The 22042-nt window shown below is 31.4% G+C and overlaps 1 protein-coding gene across 1 annotated transcript; it reads left to right on the forward strand.

Moving 5' to 3' along the window:
• The first annotated feature begins 8058 nt into the window (after positions 1–8058).
• Positions 8059–20554, forward strand: dmrt99B (doublesex-Mab related 99B). The gene is made up of 4 exons (XM_065511964.1): positions 8059–8246; positions 8349–8450; positions 15283–15631; positions 19577–20554. Exons 1-4 carry the CDS (start codon positions 8100–8102, stop codon positions 20428–20430), a joined length of 1452 nt encoding a protein of 483 aa, XP_065368036.1. The 5' UTR covers positions 8059–8099; the 3' UTR covers positions 20431–20554.
• Positions 20555–22042: the final 1488 nt, after the last annotated feature.

Here is a 22042-nt window from a genome sequence, read left to right on the forward strand (position 1 = left end):
AAATAAGCAATATTTGACCGCTCCAGACTTCTTTTTGTTGGGCTTTTTGAAGTCGCGGATTTATGTCAACAAGCCTCAGACTCTTGCAGCTCTTAAAGACAATATCCGTCAAGAATGTGAGGACCTATCGCCGGAAGTTTTGCCCAAAGTGATGGAAAATGCCATAAAAAGGGCTCAAGTGACAATCAACTGTGGCGGCGGCCATTTACATGACATCATATTCTCGACTTGATGTTAGGAGACACATTAACATAGTGCCATTCGTTCCATGGAAACGTTGCGGATTACATCCAGAATTATGAACTTTTATCGAGCGTCCGCTCTAGATCCGCCATGTTCTGCTTTAAAAACGGAGACACCTAGTGTTTGGGTGCGGCTCTACATCGCACATGGACGGTCATTAGATACCGAATGAATTTACTGTTGAATTTGCCTACATATTATTTTGAGTGTAGGACAAAGTATATATCGAAGGACTATATTCAAAATCCTCTATTTTAGAAAACACAAGTTTTCAGGATAAGCAAGAAACCATAGGTGTTGGATTGATTGCTGAATATTATGCCAATAAAACTAATTTACATGAAAATATGTATAAAATAGAGGGTATTGAATATAGTATCACGATATTTACAAATCACACAACGTAAAACCAAATGTTTGCTAAAAATTGTGGTAATGATCTGTTGAGTAAATATTTGCCATGAGTGATCATAACTATTCTTGGACGCGGAACTGCTTCCATGGAGTGCATAACATTTCAAATTTAAATGTTAAATGTCAGATAAAGTGCTAGATGTGATAGATTAACTAAATGAACTACAATTCCACACAATACAAACAAGAATCTGGATTAAACTTTACACTTCCCGCTCCATAGAAGAGAAATTTATAAGTTTAATTAAAAATATTTTCAATTTACAAATTATATTGCAATTATATTGCATCTCGTTTCCAAAGAAATTTAAATCAGGTTTCATATTGCATCAACATATACCTCCTCCTTGTGAATTACATATACATACATACATATGTATGTATATCATAGAATTCCTTATATACTGCCCACACCAAATCTCACTTACAAACTGATTTGTCACAATTTATAACAAAAAAGTTATTAATTTCAATATTTTCAACTGCATGTTGATATTTTTTGTTCGGAATACAAACTGGTTGGTATTGGTGGTGGTTACAAACGAAACACGCCATGACAAACAGACTCAACATAAAAGGGGAGATGGTTGAATGGATGGCACGCACACACTTATACACTGGAAACCAAAAAAACAAAAAAAACTGGCAGATGGCAGCAGTAGAAACGCTTTTGGTTGGTTAGTTTTTCGACTGAATGCACACACATAAACACACACTGACATTATATAATGGAAACATGGCAACACAATGGAAACAAAAACAAAAAGCAGCAGAAAACAGAAACAGCCAGCAGTGATACTTAAAACCAACAACGACGGACGCATTTATTTTGTAGGCAACAACGATACAACTTTTGAACTTAAATGTTGGCAAAAGCAAAAAGACACAAACAACCACAGGGCACAAAGAGGGAAGAAGACGAAACTCTCTGCAACAACAAAAATATTAATAAAAAAAAACATTAAATAAGAAACAAAACTTAACGAACAGTAGAGAACAGGAAAAAACCCAAACGACAACAGAATCGGACCAACAATAAACAAAAGAGCTTTGAAGAACAAAAGAGAGAAGATACAACAACGACAACTATAACGACAAAAAGTAGCAGATGAGGGAATAAAATACAAAATGAAACCAACAACCACTTCCCCCCAACATAAACAAAATTACATACATATAAAGTTAAAACAACAACAACAACTACTATTAATATATTTCGAAGAACCCAGCGGTAAAAGGCCTTCCTAAGGGCCCTTACTTTCCTTTCCAAAAGCCGAATTTAAATTTCATCCTGACTTTCTTAAAGCCTTACGAAGTATTCAGGAAGCTTTTTTTTCTCAGAATATCATTTTCTTCTTACGATGAATGATAACATTTATTTGGGGGATTCAAACGGTCTGCTATTAGGTCATATTGTCATAATGTCGTAAAATTCTTTTTTAGTTTAAACAAATTCTTTTTGTGCTGCAAACAAAAAATGTGTTATTTTATGACAAACCAATAAACATACATAGTTCAAAAAGTCTTATTAGTTTATAACTTTTTTGTTTGAAACCCAACAAAAATTTGTTTAAACTACAAAAATATTTTATGACATTATGACAATACGACCTAATAGGAGACCGTTTGAATCCCCCAATTGTAAAAAATTCTTGGTTATTGACTGAGAAAACATATTTGTGCTGCGAACATTACAGCTAAAGAAAGCATATTTCTCGTAATCACTGGCATTGGCTCATCGTTCCTGAAGAATGAGAATTAAGTCAAATATTCGGAAGAAATGAGTTTGAATTTGAAGAATTTGTTAATTTTATAAAATTTTCAGGCTAAAAACAAATTACTAGAATCCAAACGAATTAGGACAATAATCGGCCTAATATCAGTATCCGTCAAAATTTGGCCGATACCGATTTTATAAAGGATCAACAATTCAATTCACACAATTCAAATCCGAATTTTTTCTTCAGAAAAAACAAAATGGAATTTCTTTGGAAATGAAAATGTTGTCAAATTTAAATCTGAATAACAAAATTATTTTTTATTTATGTGTGACGGATATTAAGGAAATACTTATATTTTATTGTAAAATGTTTAAGAAAAAAGATTTTCTACCAAGTGGAATCCTCAATATAAAGTGGGACACCAACAACTGTATGTACTCTAAAATTAAAATAATAAAGGTTCGGTTTAGGTTGGACTCTACAAATTACATATTTTGTATATTAATGTACAGACTCTAATTAGAGCGTATCACTTTACAAAATATTTTTATACCATTCACCTTCGTGAGAAGGGTATATAAGTTTGTCATTCCGTTTTGTAATTTCCACAATATAATTTTCCGACCCTATAAAATATATATATTCTGGATCCTTATAGATAGCGGAGTCGATATATCCATGTCCGTCTGTCTGTCTGTTGAAATCAATTTTCCGAAGCCCCCAAATAACTTACATACACGATTCATACATCAATATCTGCGGAATTCTTCCGGTTCGGTTGCTATTTAAAATCGAGAAAATCGGCCCACAAATGGCTGAGATATAAGGAAAAAACCAGGACAACATAGATTTTTGACCTATATCAGGATTACTAAGTCATTAACATAGACAATATGGATATAGATATTTCCTTTGCAACGACGTATATAAGACCATAGTAAGTTGTACCTACAATGGGTCAAAACCGGAAAAAAAATTTTTAACCCGAATTGTTTATTCACCAAAAGTTTTTTAAAAAAAAAAACTTTAAAAAATCAAAAACATTTTTTTTGGAAATTTAAAAAAAATAAAAATTTTAAATTTAAAAAAATAAAATTTTAAATTTAAAAAAAAACAATTCGAAAAAAAAATGTCCAAAAAAACAGCTTTGGAAAAAAAAAATATTTTCTTTACCTAAAAATATTTAACATTTTTATTTTGAAGTATAATTTGGTGAAGGGTATATAGCTCTCTTACTTGTTCCAAGGTAGTTTCTTTAAATGGTTCATTATATCTGTCATCTTCTAAATGACAGATAAGTAAATTTGTTACGCCTTCTAGAGGTCTTGTGTCTCTCAAATTAGGCCTCCTGGAAGGCCCATCTATTTAATATACTCTCCGCTAGATATGTATTACAAAAATACTAGTAAAACATAGAGAAAAGTAAGTGAATAAGTGAATGAATGAATGACTAAATGAAGAATGAATGTGAATTGAATACAATGGTTTCTTTTTTTGTTGTTTATATGTTTCTTAAGGTATTTTTGAGTGTGTGTGCGCAAAATAAAAATATCCAAATTGGAGATGCCAGATGATTTATTTAATATGATTTCAAATACACAAAAATTTTAGAATGAGCCTCCATTTCAATAGTTGAAATTGTGGTTAATGATTCAGTTCTTTTAAACTAGTTTTCCAAATGAGATCCATTAAAAAGTGTTTTTTAGAAGTGAAGAACTTTAAATTGGCGGCACAGTTTTCGATTGACGGTATGGCAGTTCTGGTTTGTCCATTTATCATGAATAGGCTCACGTCTGAGCAACGTTTGCAAGGTGCTCAAATTTATTTTAAAAATCATGGTTCATTTCGTCAAACTCGATCGTTACGTTTGTGCTTATAATCATCCATCGGATCTATTAATTCGAGAACCACTCACGAAACATGCCATACAGTGCACAGAACAGGCGATTGATGGTGTGCAGCGCAGTGTGGATTATAATCCAAATGTGTCAAAAATGAATTTCCATATGGTGGACCTCAAGTCGTTCCAATTTTTAGATTATTTCAGTTCTAGTAACAGAAGATGAAATTATCGCAGTTTCAAGTGGAAAATTAGATTAAGAACGAGTAATTCCATTGTCAACCAATTCGGTTGTCACGAGGAATTTGTATTTTTTTCGTGATCCCAATTTAGGAACAGCAGGTGTAACAACGACGATATTCTCGATATTGTAAAATGGAATAAAAACTCTACCAGATATCTTCACAATAACAAATCATAAATAACTTCCACACATGAATGGATAGTGGCCCTTTTGCTCCTTAGGTCTCAAACTATTCTTCGTTCTAAAAATCAAATGCTGAGAAATGGCGCAAAATCGCATAAGGTTTAGAGGTTGCTCATTTTATTTGAAATTTCGTGTTTAACGGTAGTAACTGTTATGGGTTAGGGGGGCAACCGATTGGCGGATTACGTACTCATTATTAGACTTGGGTCGCTGTGTGATCGACATTCTGTCATCTGTTACGGTCGCAGTCTCCGGGACCGCGAACAGGAAATAAAAGTTTCTCATCTTCTCTGTATACAGTGGTGGCCACGAATTTAAGACACGACTTGTAACGAACTTAGATATGATAATTTTTACAATCCTGCAATATCAAATTAGATCTTGTTTAAATGTTAAGAAGAAGTACCGTTATTTTGTTTTGTTTGTTTTTATATTTTGTTTCTATTTTTATTATACTTTCGTAAAAACGTGCTTATGAAGCTGGACACGAATTTAAAACATATAACAAATATTTGGTTTTTAAGTGATTATTTGATGTTTTTTGAAGCTAAAGGGTAAGTAATGAATGTTTCATTCCATTGTATGTTGGAATAGATCAAATTATTTAGTTAGAAATGGCCAGAAGTACTTGGATGCCGAGCGAAAACTGATCCAACAAATGAATACTGATGGAAAAACAGTAATGGAGATTTCCAAGCTACTTAAATGTTCCAGATCCAAGATTTACAACGCACTTGAACACATCAAGCAACATGGTACCACCAAAAATGTCAAATAGCACCAAAGAGCCCGAAAAACTACACCTAGGGAGGATAGCTTAATTTATAAATTAGCTGTTAAAGATCCTTTCAAGACCTCAAGTAAAATTAAAAGTGAGATTTTATCGGATTTTGGTATTAATATATCGTCCAGGAAAAGACGTCTGAATGAGAAAAATTTATGTGGGTGTATAGCCCAACGTAAACCACTTGTGTCGAAAAAAAATATTAAATCCCGACTAGCGTTTTCAAGAGAACATGTCAATAAGCCGATGACATTTTGGAAAAAATTTACTTTGGAGCGACGAGTCGAAGTTTTGTCGCTTTGGTTCTGATGGAAAACAGTACGTATGGCGTCCTCCAAACCTGCAGCATCACCCAAAGTACACCCTTAAAACGGTTAATCATGGTGGTGGCAATGTCATGGTGTGGGCAGCATTTTCCAGGCATGGTGTAGGTCCTATTCACAAGGTAATGACTAAAATGGACCAGCACATTTACAAAAACATACTGACAAGCATCATGATACCATTCGCTGAAGACAACATGCCTCTAATGTGGAAATTTATGCATGATAATGACCCTAAGCACACTTCACGCCTAGTGAAGAGTTGCTTAGAGGAAAATAAAATCACAGTTCTGAAGTGGCCAGCTCAATCCCCGCACCTCAATCCAATTGAGAACTTGTGGAATGATGTTGAGGAGCATGTACGAGTAGTAAAGCCAAAAAATTTGGGCGATTTATGGGAAGAAATTCAAAAGGCTTGGTATGCCATTCCAAATGAACGCTGTTGTTGAAAGTTTACCCAGAAGATGCGCTGCTCTGATCCAAAATAAAGGATATCCTACCAAATACTAGAATTTTTTTTATGAAACTGAGCTTTAATTTATTGAATTAACTTTTATTTTGCCTATGTTCTAAATTCATGACCAGGCTAAAACTTGTATTAATCTGTATAATATGTAAATACATATTCGAAACAAAATATAGGTAACAAACTATTGTTAATTTTTTTTCATAACATTACTAGGATCTTTAAAAAAATAACATAAATCTAAAATTTGTTCTATAAGATGTAAAAATTATTAGAAATATATAAGTGACATGTCGTGTCTTAAATTCGTGGCCACCACTGTATGTTCAGCTCTTCATTTCTATCTGAACATATCGTGAACCAGACTGTAAGAAAAGGTTGAATCTAATACTCTTTCCATTAGTATCAATTATTGGTCTGGATCTTCGATCGAGTCTACCAAAACTGAAGCACAAAGATTCGACAAAAAGCAAAAGATTTGGATTAAATGATACTGAATCCCAAATCTTCTTAGTATAAAAGTCATTGTTTAAAATTTAGTATAAAATCCAGGCAAATCTGGCAGCACCTGTAGCTGTAACACAGAGAGTTTTTTTTTGATGTGTGAATACGAGTGTAGCGATGGTAAATTTACCCATTTAAATGTGAGTGAACAATTTTATATACAGTGCCAAATTGGATTTTGAAACTTTTTTAATTGCGTGCGTCACACAGTCACCATCGTATTCGTAGATACATACAAACACACACTCGTTCATATGTGAGTTTCGTGTGCCAGTCTGACAGTCAATAAATCTACTGGATTGTTAGTTTGTTCACTAGTTACTCGCAACTTACTTATTCACCTTCATCCTGCCACCACTCAACAATATTCACTCAAATTGCTGTTGTTGTTGTAGTATGCTGAGTAAATGGATATTGAAACACACACACACTCAACTACTATACATATATAGTATAGTAGTATATTTGTATTTAAATACAATTTGTATAAATGTATTTATGTATTTATGTAGATACGAACAAACAATTTAAACATTTACATTTATGTATACTTTTTCATTTCTTAAAAATTGTGTTTTTTTTTTTCTTGTTTTGTTGTTTATTGTTACTTTAGTTGATAGAAACTGTGGTTCATATACACTCACACACACAAAAAAAAACCACGCACATAGATTCATTTCTGAAGGTGGTTGGTTGATTCTGCTGCATGCAGCAAAGCCTGTCAAGGCAAACATACCAACAAACAAGAGTAAAGAGGCAGCTACGAATCAACCCCCAAAAATACAGCAGCAGTAGCAACAACAAGAAATTAATATTGTATTCAATTGTTACTCCGCGAAACTGAGGATGGATGGATAGATGATGTTGCTTGAGGATGACTGGGTTGGTTGGTTGGTGTTTTTGTATTTATTTGTTTTTGTATTTATTTTTTTATCCATCAACAATATCGAAGAAATTTGAATCAGTTGCAAACGAGTTCTCAGTGCGTTACGACGACAACCAACAAACGCGCTGTGTTTAAAAATTGGTTACATTGATTTTCAACAAAAAAAAGAAAATATTCAAAATAAAAACAATTAAAATTGTTACATTTGAAATAACGGATTGTAAAAAAAAATACTATATAAATTTTTTAAAATAAACAAGTTTAAACAGTGACAATATTATATAACAAAAATATACATAAATATAGTGATTTTAGAATTTAAAAAAAAAATATTTCTGAAGCAAAAATTAATATAAAATAATTAAAAGAAATACTGGCTATGTGTTTAATAAGAAACTAATTTTGTGAATTTTTCTATTAAGAATTGAATTTAAATTAAAAAACAAACCACACACAATTTAATTAATTCACAATTAAAGGTGAATCAAGTTATGAGTTTACCCAGTGGTGTTGATATGCAAAACCTCATGTCTCAACATCCTGTATTAGGTGCTTTGCCACCGGCATTCTTTTTACGTGCCGCTTCGGAACGTTACCAGCGTACTCCCAAATGTGCCCGCTGTCGAAATCATGGAGTGGTCAGTATTAATTACTTGATTGTTTAAGACGCCACATTTTATTTAACAGAAAACTGGATTAAAAAAGTTATTAACACATTATTCTTTTTGTTGTAATTTCAGGTCAGCGCTTTAAAGGGTCACAAGCGTTACTGCAGATGGCGCGATTGTCTGTGTGCCAAATGCACTTTAATTGCCGAACGCCAGCGTGTTATGGCAGCACAGGTTAGTACACTTAAGATTGCTTTATATATTGTTACAAATTAAGGCGAATAGGAGTAAAACAATAGAATTCTTAAAAATTTAACGTCCAAAAATTAGTGAAGTTTTAATATCACAATCGTCACATGCTTATCGCAAATTAAATAACATAGACAGATTTGAAAGTTCTTTTAAGATTTTAAGCTCTCGTTCTATAACCGTAAGGGAAATTTTTTTAAGTCATACTCATTCATTTGTAATAATTTATCGACGCCTTACACAATAAGTAAGATAAAACAAAGATGTTCAGTGAAAGTAATATCTAATTGGAAATTATATGGCATATTCTTTTCTGACAAAAAATATTGCCGACATATTTTGGAAAGATCACGTTATTTCATGATCATTTATATCAGAATAAAGTCTTCATTTATGCCAGAAAAGAAAAAGCTGTAACAAATTTTAGATAAATTAAAATTTTAATTCCACCCACCCAATCCATTCCTAAAGATTTCCCTATTTATATTCCCAATTAAGACAAATTTGTAACAGTAATACGAAAGAGATCGACAAAAATATACAATTCTGTTTTGTTAAAGTTCATAAAGTTCGCAAATACTTAAAATTTTTCTCGATCACTTCGTTTTAGGAATCTTAAAGTTACAACTTCAAAGCATCATAAATATGTCGTTTTGAAACTAATTTTAAAATTGTTAATTTTGTTTGTAAGAAATGAGTTTTACCTTTTAAACCCAACAAGATTTGTAAAAATCGGTTGGAATATGGCTGAGATACTGTCGGCTATGTTTGAAAAAAGAACTCACAAGCATTTGTATGAAAAAATAGAAAAAGATTTGGAAAATTTGTTGCAAAATTACTGAGTTACAGCAGTTTAAAGCTCCCCAAAAAACATGCAAGCATTTGTATGAAAAAAAAGTGATCAAGAAAAACTATAAAGATTTCCGGACTCTATGGACTCCAGTAAAACAGAATTGCCATACATATGAGCATATTTTTGGTGTAGCAAAGTGTTATCTATTGAGCCAACGGCATTTCATTCGTTCGGTCTTCTAAAGTCTAAAAACCAATTATTTATTATTCCATAACAATTTAAAGTTACAAAAGACCAACCAATCAAAAGATTTTCTCATGTATTTCTTCTATTTTAGCTACAAAATTTTCAAAAGTTTTCCTCATGTATTTCTTCCACTTCCAAAATACATCATTTGCCATTTCCGATTTCAATGAATTATTCATAGTGTTAAATCATTGACAAGCTTTTGGGCTTTAGTCAAAATGTTTATGATTTCATATATATTTGTCACCAGACTTTCAAATTAATTAATTAATTCAATTTATGTTTAACTCATTCAATTCTTAATTCAGAATAGAATTCAGTCATTGTTGAATTAATTCATAGCGTATTTCATTTATAGAAAACTGCATTTTTTTAATGCTTTATTGATTTATTGAAACTGTCTGTTATCGACCTTACAATAAGTACTTAAATCTTATAACTAAAATTAAAACTATTTGCTCTTCAACAAGAGAGCCTTCATGGTAACTGGCACTCATCTTAGCGGGGTGGTAGATCTGCTCTACGGAGCCTGGATCGGGTTTGGATCTGCACAAGTTGTCTTGTCAACAGCTTTCAACCGTTGAATTGTCCATTTTTAAATATAATTTATTTGTATTTGATTAGCTTTCAATTATTTAAAAAAAAATATTTTCTATAACCTATTCTTAATAGATTTGAATCCATAGAAAAATACACATAGATCGAAAACTTTGCTGTTAAAGGCCTAACTCAGTTGTGAACAAGTAAGAGTGTTATATTCTTATATACCCATCACCAATATAATACTGACACCAACTTTTAGAACATTTTGTATAAAAACATTTCTTATCAGATTTTGCCGATATAGATAGATATTTTATATTCCGGGAAGACATTTGCATGGGTGCTAGAAGAAACCTTGTACCGATTCTTACAATTTTCCATACATATTTATGTTGTTAAAAACAAAAAGTATATGTTCAGGCAGAGAAAAGATATAGTTTACTGTAATTGTGTATATGATTGCGGTAATCATAATATAACATCATTGTAGCAATCATATATATGATTGTAATAATTAAGTATATCCGTGGTACAATACAACACAATATGTGTTGTTCTCGGATTATGGTTATCATAATCTGAGAACAGCATATTATGATATAATGATTCATCATGAACATGATTGCCATAAACATATATTTAATTGCATACTACAATCATATCGATGGCTTAATATAAAAAAGCCGTAACTCGTGTTTTGTTTGTAAGTCCAGATTTCCGTTTATTTCGATAAATGGTCCGATCATACATCATAATTAGCCCAAAAAAATCTCGACTTAAAAAAACACGAGTTAGGGCCCTTTTATATTAAGCCATCGATATATATGATTGTTAAAATGATGTGAATGGCAACTTAAACATATTATGGCTACCGCAATCATATAAATAATTACAGAGGGGGAAGCTAACGATGAAAGTGAGGAAGACGATCAACAGATCACGTTGTTTTCAAAGCCTGTTGCAGAACCCTGTCACACAGTGCTTTGTTTTCATATAGGCAATGGACAAAAATAGAAGGAGTTATTGCAGACGAATAAAAATTAGTGGAATATTACCTTTTGGTAAGATTAAGAAAAAATATAATTCTTGAAAAAATCCGTGAAAGGACACGGGTACCTCCCATATATCCTGAACATATAATTTTGAATAAAATTCACAGTTATACTCCTAACATTTTAAAATTTGGTTATAGTCATTTTAATAAAGTTATTGTTGTTTGTGAAATAATTTTTATCACAATCGCAGCACGGATTCGGGTGGCTGCCATACATCCTTTTCCTTAAAAAACCTATAAACCTGTATAAAATTATTAATTTTCAGAAATTATTGTTGTCTTATAATATTAGATGCAAAGTTATGAAAATTTTATCGGAAGGATATTCATAATTCCAAGACATCAAGATTTCAATATCCTGTATAACATCTAATTTTTTTTTTAAAAATTCGTAAAAATCGTTTCTTATTTTGGAACCAATTTGGTTATAATCATTTTAATAAAGCTATTGTTGTTTGTGAAAATTTTTATTACAATCGCAGCAAGGATTCGGGTGGCTGCCATACATCCTTTTCCTTAAAAAACCTATGAACCTGAATAAAATTATTAATTTTCAGAAATTATTGTTCTCTTATAATATCAGATTAATTTAGTAATTAACATTTTAATTCTAGCAAGGATTTACATAACTGCCAAATATCCTTTTGTAAAAAAAATACTGAAATATTTTATATATTTTCTAAATTCGGAAGGACGGATGGACGGACATTTTCAAGTATTGATAGCCTTATGGTTCAGCTGTAAAATTAGAAACTGGATGTTGGATTATATTTTAAGTGTTCCTAATATCAGCAGAAGCTCATATTAATATCTCAATCTAAGGCTATGTAGGTTATATTAAATTATTGAGTTACTTACATATACGGTAAAAATGTATTATTTATGGGTGCCATCAAAAACCAATTTTTTTTAAAGTTCTAGTCAAAACGGACAAATAATGATTTCACATTATAATAAATAAGAGATAGGCATTAGATAAAATTAAAGAAAAATTAAAATTGATTAACATGTTTTTTTTCAAAATTAAATCAAACTTTGGATTTTTTTTTTGATTTCAGCAAAAAAACATACAACATCAAGAACCAAATAAAGACCTATTAATACACTTTGTGCCATTAAACTACTTTTGTTAAATAACGCAATATTTCTTAGTTATTTAAAAGAAAAAACGGTATTATTTTATAAAAAACCAAAAATCTGGAGCTATTTCCCAAAACCATCAAATTGAAAATTTACGAAATTGTAATTTATACATTTAAACGAAAACAAAATTTTAATAGTTTTCATACGAAAGGACAACTAATGATTACATTTTCTTATAGATAATACTTATGGCTATTCTATAGTAAAACATAATCAAAATAGATTAACACGTATTTTACTAATATTCCAACAAAGTTTTAGAATTTCAGGCTTACAATAAAAAAAATTTTAATTATTAAAAATTGCGCAGATTAAACTGTTAAAAATTTTTTGACAAAAACAGTAATTTTCCATAATTCCACATTCATATTCTTTCATTTGCAGCCAATCGCGAGTTTATATCTTTTAAAACGAACTTTTAACAATGATTTTAGTTAACCATAAAAAAAATATATTTTTCTCCATAAAATTTATGTTGAAAATGTACTAACTTTAGCGACCTCTAGTGACGACAAAAAGAGATATTTATAAAAAAGTCTTTTTTACACGAATGAGTTATTTAGTTGTCTATTGAAAAATATAAATTTCATTAACATCAAAGACATAATCTTGTTTTTGATTTTTGTCCATTGAACAAAGCACTGTGTGTCAGCAGCATTTAGTTAACTCAAATAACTGCAATTGGCAGGCTAATTGTGCAAATATAATTAAATAATATTTTAAATGGTTATGGTAAACATGTACAACTATATTTTTTATCTGCGTGTTTACAACCGATTAATTTGTTTGCCACGCACAGACAAAACTGTGCTACGATTATTGCATTTTTTTTCAAAATTTAAAAAATACTTAAGAAATTTTGCAAAATTTACCTTGATTTGTCTAGAACCCATAGCTCATTGCAAATGGATTATAATTTCGAAGACAATATCGTTGATTGTTACAAAAGATATTCATCCATATATTGATATGTACATGTAGCATTTGACTTCCAAGAAGTGAAGTCTAATTTGTATTTTTGGTACTATTAAATGAATTTTTTTACGAGATTAAAAGACCTGAAATTTATATTTACCTGAATTTTAATTATATTTTCAACTAAATTGCACAATTTTATAATATTTTTCAATTGTTTTGATTTAGAACTTATATAAGCTGATTCAATCCCCAGCTCTTTACATAAAAGTTTTTCGGAATGGGCAATATTCCCAATAACTATTTTTGCTGGAATTCAAGTTGAAAGCAAGTGTAATTCAAGCAATTGAATTACAATTGTATTACACTTTATATCAATAGCATTCTCCAGTAAAATTAGCATTCATGTCAAATTCCAACAAAATAAGGTTTCGAACCAGTGTGAAAACATTGCGTCGATGTGTCATGGCCATGATCTTAACTCTATGATTATCATGTCCTAATTATTTTATAACGCTTTAGTAAATGGATTTTTCACGTCAAATTAAATATTACAACATAATTAGTCACTCCAATTGAGGTTATCATTTCATAGCAAAATGTAACTAAATTGTAGAATAAGCTTATCATAAGAGAAAAAGTTATCAATTTAAAAAATATGATTGCAAATGGCTTATGTACGCAATAGTTTTGTAAGTGTTGTTGAGAATGATGTCCCGTTATATGACTCGTGCGTGCATTTCGTATTATTTGTTGAAGTTTTTAGTTTTAGTGTTCTGTTCAAAGAGTAAAGTATTTTAAAAAGTTTAAAACTTTTAAAAAAGTAATTATTAAAATAATAAAACTTAATAAATAATTTATAAATAAATTTCACAAAGTAATTAAGTACAAATGAAAAACGAGTACAATTATTATTTGGTTATATTCCTATGCTTACAAAAATATTACGACTGTAAGCTTATTATATACTACAGACAATTAATATTATCGCAAGAGTTCAGTTTTCATTATAAAATAATTTTTAATAAGACTTTTACAATAGTAATCACAACACTTTTCTAAGCTTAAGGCTTATGTTGGTAAGCTTGTTAAAAGTTATTTCTATATAGTTTTGGTTTGTTGGATAAGTTTTCTAGCCAACTGTGCTAGTATTTTGAAATGGGTTTATGATGCCGCCGGCAATTGAAAAACTTTATTTTATGAATTTATTTTACTTTAATTCTTAGGGTAATTTTAACAGGTCCTCAAAATTTTTTGGGTAAATATTAAACAGAAATTTCGTGACAGGAGTCTAGTTATATTTATAAAATTTTTGAGGTGAACCAAGTGGAATTCTATTTAAAGAGTAGTGTTGTATTGGATTGTGACTTTCATTTGATGTAAGATATATTGATATAATTAGATATCATCATCACTATATCAACAATATATATATGAGGATCTAGATTCTAGAACAAAAGTTCATATGTATATAACTCATAGTAAAGGGTATGCAAATTAGAGTAGTTATACAAACAGAAAATAACTTTGGTTGCTTATATTATTATCATTTTACATATAATCAAAATTGAAAAATCGGGTTATGAAAATTTAATTATTCAAATTATTTACCAAACCACGGACAAAATATTATGTATTTTTAATTCTAATTAACAACATGGAAGGTCAATATTTTTAAAAATTTCTTCCGGATTCACCAACATGCACTGTTTTCTGATTATCGTAAGGTGTTAAAATTTATAATTTTAGCTACTAATTCTCATACTCATACAGCCCAATTATGAACAAAAATTCCCCGGGAGTTTTTTCCCTTTTCCAATTTGTCCTATTCAAATTCAATGGGAAATAACTTCCTGGGAACATTTTATTCAGGGAATTTTTTATTCATAATTGAGCTGATAGTCTCGAGCTGTTAGGTCCCAACAAAGATTAAAGCATTTTAAGATTACCAATACACGAGCTGAGTTATATTGAAAAGTTATAAATATTGTAGAAATTGTGAATAATTTAAATGCAACTTGCCACCTTTGGGAAGAAAATTACCTACATATATAATATAAATAAAAATTCAATTCTTTATTACTATTATTTAACAGTATCTCCCTATTTCTGTATGTAACCAGGTTGCCCTACGCAGACAACAAGCACAGGAGGAAAATGAAGCCCGAGAATTGGGACTGCTGTATACGAGCGTACCACCGCGTGTGCCATCACAAAATGCCAATGACAATACAAACACGGCCACATCATCACAACTATCGCCACAACAGACATCAGCCAATGGAGTATTTCATGCGGGCATACCTTCGCCACCCAGTGATGGACTCGATTCCACCAACAATTCAACACATCATCACAACCGCATGCCATTTAGCAATGGCAATTCGGGAGATTCTGATTCGGAAATGCGCATGAGAGCGGAAAGATTATCAATGGGTTTCTCACCCGATCGCACGGAAGTTGAAAGTCCTGGTAAGTTAAATTCTCAATATTTTCTCGTAAATTTTATTTTGGAAAATTAACATTTCTGCCGTCTTGCACAATACAACAAAACACTCAATTGTTGTGTATATGTCAAAGCAAAATGTAGACGAATTGTTTGTTGAACGAACGCATTGCCAGCCAAGCGTAAAGATGTTGTAATTCTTTATGTTACCACATGTGTTTAACAATAGATTTTCCACTTTTATTATTTGCCAAAAGAATTGCACACACACACACACACACACATTCAATGTAAAACTGCCGCTGCAGTACAAGTACTTTTGTGTACATTACATTTCCGCTTTGCCAACTTGCCACCTTTGGGTTTTTTTTCTAGTTCTTGCTTTTATTCACACTAATGTGCCACCCTTTTTTCTTTGTGTCTGCACTTTATTTATTTAATTTCTTGGCGAATTTTATTACAAATTTTATTAAAAATAAAGAAAAGAAAAAACGTTTAAAACAGCAAAACAATGCATGTTGGTACATGTTAAAGGCTAACGAGCTACAATTTGTTGAAAGAAATGAAAACATTGAGGCGAAAATATGTTACAGTATTTTAAGTTTCAGTTAAGCGATATTTACTAAGAGAGTTTGTGAAATTTTAAAGGAAATTAAATTTAAAATTAAATTTAAATGAATTTATTAAATGAAAATATCCATGTACAAATTCATGCACATAATTTACTTCTACTCAATCCCTACCATTTTCAGACAAAATGTAAAATGATAACAGAGAGCTATTGGGACATAGTTTGAATAATCTCGTAATTATATTGTAATTCCCACGATATTTATAAATAATTGTTTACTTTGTGTGGGAGGTTACTGATCCCCTTTTCCGATCCCTCCCAATTTCTGGTTAAACGTAACGCAGTAATACGAAATTGATTCATATAAAGTTTGAAGACTTTCACAATTATAGTTCACAAGATATTGGAAAATAACTATTTACTTTGTATGACATATGCCACGCCCACTAATACGATCCAGCCCATTTTCAGCCAAACTCCGTATAGTGATACATTTTTTATGATTATAGTTCTTCAGATATTTTAAATTAGCAGTCTACATTGTATGTAAGGTGCCACGCCCACTGACAAAATACCGCCCATTTTTAGCGAAACTATGTACAATAGTAATGGAGATATTTGGGCAAAATTTTAAGACTTCCACAACTATAGTTCTCCAGATATTCTACACTCCTGTTTCGATCCGTCCCATTTTTAGTTAAACTTAATGCACTAAACAATTGATTCTTAAAAGCGCACAATGATACCGAAGTAAATTACGCGAAGTTTTGCAGAATTCACAATAATAATATAACAAATATTCCATAATAACTATTTATTTTTAATGGCAAGTGCCACGCCCACTTGATAGAGAAACATACGAGAGATACAGAGAAACATACAAGAGAGGGAAAACAGTTTTATGTAATTAGAAATCAGATAATTGAATTGTTATTATTGCTTAAAAACCTTCCTATAAGAATTATCATAACATTCAGTAGAAAGAACTTTAGGGTAAAAGTAAACACATTATAATTCTATGGGAAATTTCAGTCAGGGGTACCGCAAGGATCTAGTCATTCTCCCACATTATTTCATATTTTTCTTTGGTTTACTTCCAACCCAACTAAAATTGTATATTGAAGATGATATCAACGTTTGCCACTATAGGCCGATTCCGTCGGAGATTGGAGAAATTTCTGAATGGGATCTGAAAACGCTGGCAGGATTAAACATTGTATTTTAATAGGTTATTGCTTCGTTTGTTTTTATAGCCGTTGTAGTTATTAAGAAATCAAAAGCTCTTGATGTTCTGGGAATTTTATAAGAATTCAGTTTGATATCCGCTGGACTTAACATACTTGTTAGGTGTCGAAAGAAGCACTCACTCCATCTGATATTCTTACATTTTACACCTAGAGCTTCGAATTATTTCATTAAATTTGAGCTTAATTCACTAAAATCTTAATTCGGAATTAAAAAATGTCAGTCATTCAATAAATTCATTCCCAAAATCTAATTCTTTAGATTCATTTAAAGGCTTTTATTTAAATAGAACTCATTCGTCGTTGAATTCATTCACAATAGAATTCATTGAACATTTTAATGACTCAAGTTTTGTTAATTCAAATCTAATCCAAATCGAATAAAAATATTTGTTCTTGATTCATTTTTGTTTTGCTTTTAATCATTTACAAAATGATTAGAACACAATTGATGGATTTGAATTAAATGAAATGGATTTGAATTAAAGAAAACTTGAATGATTCAAGAAGTAATCTATTTTATAAAGAATGAATTCTTGAAGAAATAATTCAATAGGTTTGAAGTATAAATGTATTAATTCCTTCTGAATGCTTTAATGGAATTGTTAAGAGAATATATCCGACCTGGAATTAAATAGAATTGCCATGTATAGTGTTCGAAGTCTATTTTAAATATCCTTAACTTCGTACAGGAGAGGGCGAAAATCCTGATCAGATCATCATTGAAATATGACTTGTGTTTCAATGTTCTATTGATACTATAATTGAATGTGTTCTGCAGAAATTAGGGAATACATGTTCTTCAGAAACAAGTTCATTCAGTGGATCGCGCAACACACTAAAGGGACAATTCGTTATTTAGCCGTAACGTCCGTATGTCGAACAAAGTCCACTTTAGATGAAGAAAAATTCAAAAATAAAGTTCAGCGTCAATTTACAGCGATATTAGAATATATTAAGTCAGTCATTATAATCACGCTCACTTGATCCACAGTTTAAACTAAATTCCAGCTGTCCTGTGGAAATAAACTTTCTAGGAGTTAGTTACAATAGAATTTCTTCAAGATTTTAAAGATGTTACACATTATCTGTTACACACACAGAGAAAACAGATTCATGATAGCAACCGAATTTGTTACCAATCGAATGATTCGGTTGTACACATAAAATTTTTCAGTTCTAACAACAGAAAGTCAGTTGATAAAGAAGAATTTCAGTTGAGGCAAACAAACTTTAGTTGCCCCTTCCAAAATATTGTAGCCACAACTGTAAAATTCGGTCACTAAGACAGAATCATTCGATTGGCAACAAATTCGGTTGCTATCACGAATCTGTTTTCTCTGTGCACTATTTACATTCCTCTTCTCCCTTTCCGTTGAATCAATTGGCGATGAGTTTATTTAATAACATTTCATCACATAAACTTCAAATAAAAAATCGTTACATACATTTCCTTGAAACAAAGATGTTTTAATCAAATTGCCAATATATCCACTTTACAACAGTTATCTACAATTTGGTACACAGGATTATAAGAAACATCCGCACGCAAACAAATCAATAAATATTTATGTGGAAAGGGGCTTGGAACTTAATTAAATTTCAAATTCCAAAAAAGTGCTTCACAAACAACACAACACAATCAGAATCACAGTGGAAAAAATAAAAACAAAATGATATAAAAAATTACTTAGTGGAGTATCGAATGACTTCTGTAACTGTCTTCAGTTGTTTGTATAATGTTTTTTTTATGTTTGCTTGATTCCTATGCCCCTGTTACCAGGTTACCTGCCAATGCGGACTTATTGGTAGTTAAGAGTGAGTGGGCTCTGGTAGCATTAACCTGTATGTTGTATTTGAAATATAAATTTGATACTTTATTTTTATTTGTTTGTCTTGTTTGATGAACAACATAAGAACGAAAAAAAAAAGAAACGTCTAAAAGACAAACACAACTGAAGAGGATGACTAAAGCAGCAACAGAAGTATTAAGAAGTACTTGTACAAAACAGTTAAACTTGAGGCTGAAAGACACTGTATAAATTTATTTAAGAAAGCAAAATAATATTTGTAGTTTTAAGGTAGAAATATGAAAAAAAATGTTTATTTACTTTTACTAATAATGTTTATTTATTTTTTTGGTTGTGTTTTTTTAGGTTCAAAACGTGCACGTTTATCCAACGAAACCGATCAAGACACCGGCTCAGAATCTGCCCCCAGCAGTCCTCATCCAAAAGGTTCCAATTATAACAACAACGGCAATCTCTCACCGGCACGCACTGGTCCACCCAGTTCTCCGGAATCTGATTTGGATGTAGATTCGGCTCCCGACGAGGCTACGCCCGAAAATCTTAGTCTGAAAAAAGAAGATTCCACCTCGCCACCACATACACCCTCTAACGATAGCATGCACATGCTGAGATCATTTAGTAATGGCAATGCTCAGGGTTTTATGCCCTATCATCATACACAGTTCTTAGCAGCGGCAGCAGCCAGTGCTCACTCACATGCCCAACAACATGCTCAACACTCGCCCCATCATCCACATCCCCAACAGCAGCAAATGCCACCACAACATCACTCGGCCACCCAACAGCGTTCTCCTGTCGATGTCCTAATGCGTGTCTTTCCCAATCGCCGGAGAAGTGATGTGGAACAATTGTTACAGCGTTATCGGGGCGATGTTTTGCAAACCATGGAAGCCATGATTTCGGGAGAGGATATTTTAACAAGTTCCACAAATTCACCACCAAACGTACCACCGTCTCCACCATTTCCCTTGAAATCAGCATTCTCACCTTTAGTTCCACCAGCTGCTGTATTCGGTTCACCCACCCACCACCGGTATCCACCCTTTATGCAGGCCCATGCTAAACGTTTCCTGACAGCTCCCTACGCCGGCACCGGCTACTTGCCGGGCGTTATAAATCCTGCAGATGTTGAACAATCCGAATCGAATGGTGGTGCGTCAGTGGATCGTAATAGCAATGCTGGAGATTCACAAGATTGAGATTTCGGTTTAGCCGGTGGTGAGCACAACGGCATGTTTAGACCATTTGAGTAGCGCTGGCGCAATTTGGATTCGGACTAAGTACTCAATCCACAAAACCACAAACCACAATCATCCGATCAACCAATCCCCCGATACACAACTGGTTGAATCGTGTGTATTCAAGCTGTACATAATCATAATTAAGTTTAGACTCACAGACAAATTATTTAGGGAACTTAATATTTTAGGACAAATTGTGTAAGTATTTGCTAAATAAATACAAAAAAAGTTAGAACTTCAGACAGACAGACATAAATATTCTTAGAACTACATGTTACTTACTTCTAATGTTAAATAGTAATTGTTGCTTAAAAAACAAAAAACAAAAAAAAAACTTAATAATAAATTAGTAGAACTTCAAAATATACGTATGTACTTACATTACAACCATACAAATTACGCACATTACATAGTTAATTGTAATTTGTTTTTCAAAACAACAAAATTATTAATATTATCATGTGTATTATAAATTATATTGACCAGTGTTTAATTCCATTATATAAAATAATAAAGAAAAAATAAATAAATAAATCAATAATGTAACATATTAAATTTGGTGAGGAATACCAAACAACAATTCAAAGTAAATTTAATAATGAAAATTATATATTGCGATATTTACTCATAAATAAATAAATAAATAGTTATTACATATTGTTAAGTATTTAAGTAAAAAATGTATTTGTAAAAAATTAACAAAATAAAAAAAATCAACAAAAATAATAAAGAAACTGAACAAATAAATCTCAATATATACTGTGTTAAATTAAATGATCAAATCAAAAGTGTGGGTTTGTTATGACTATCTTAGGGGTGTCATCGTATTTGGTTTGAAGGACCATTAAAACATTTGAATTGTGGAACTAAAATTAGTTATGTGTACATTAAAAATTGCCAAAGTATCTAAAATTGTTTGTTCTAGAATTTAACATTAATGAACTGAGCTGAATGATATGGTCGTACTTGTTTGAGTCCAACATAAATAGTGCTCCGATAAAGTAATATGGATTTGCTGACTTTAGTGGACAAATATTTATAGATGGTGTGACCAATGTTTTGTAGATAAAACAAACTAAAATTTTCTAAATCATGTAAAAGTAACGATGTTATAAAGGTCACAATAAATACAAAGATCTGAAGTAAAAATAATCACAAGTAAGTGCTGGTTCACGTCAAGTCATTATCGCTTAAGGGCAATCAGGCCGTCCCTTTTTCGCTGCCTTCGAGAGTTTTGCGGCTCATTCTCTCATTGTATAATGTTTGGCGTCGTCCAACTGTACCACGTTACAGTTTCTCGAATTTTGCATTGTCCACACGCAATCGATTTTTGGTTTTCATAACCTAACTTTTTAATACATGATTTAATGTTCCAGCTTCATATATGAAGATATAGGTCGACTGGGAACTAAAATCGATGTGAGATAACCTGGCAATTTGAGAGTTTTAATAACTTATAGTAAAATTTCACGGACAATATTTTTAATCCCTTGGATTTAAATGTTTTAATGGAGTTTGTTGCTCTTTTTTAAAAGAAGGACAAAAAAGGCCCATGCCTTGAGGATTTTGC

The sequence above is a fragment of the Calliphora vicina genome, chromosome 1, assembly GCF_958450345.1.
Source record: "Calliphora vicina chromosome 1, idCalVici1.1, whole genome shotgun sequence".
NCBI lineage: Eukaryota > Metazoa > Arthropoda > Insecta > Diptera > Calliphoridae > Calliphora > Calliphora vicina.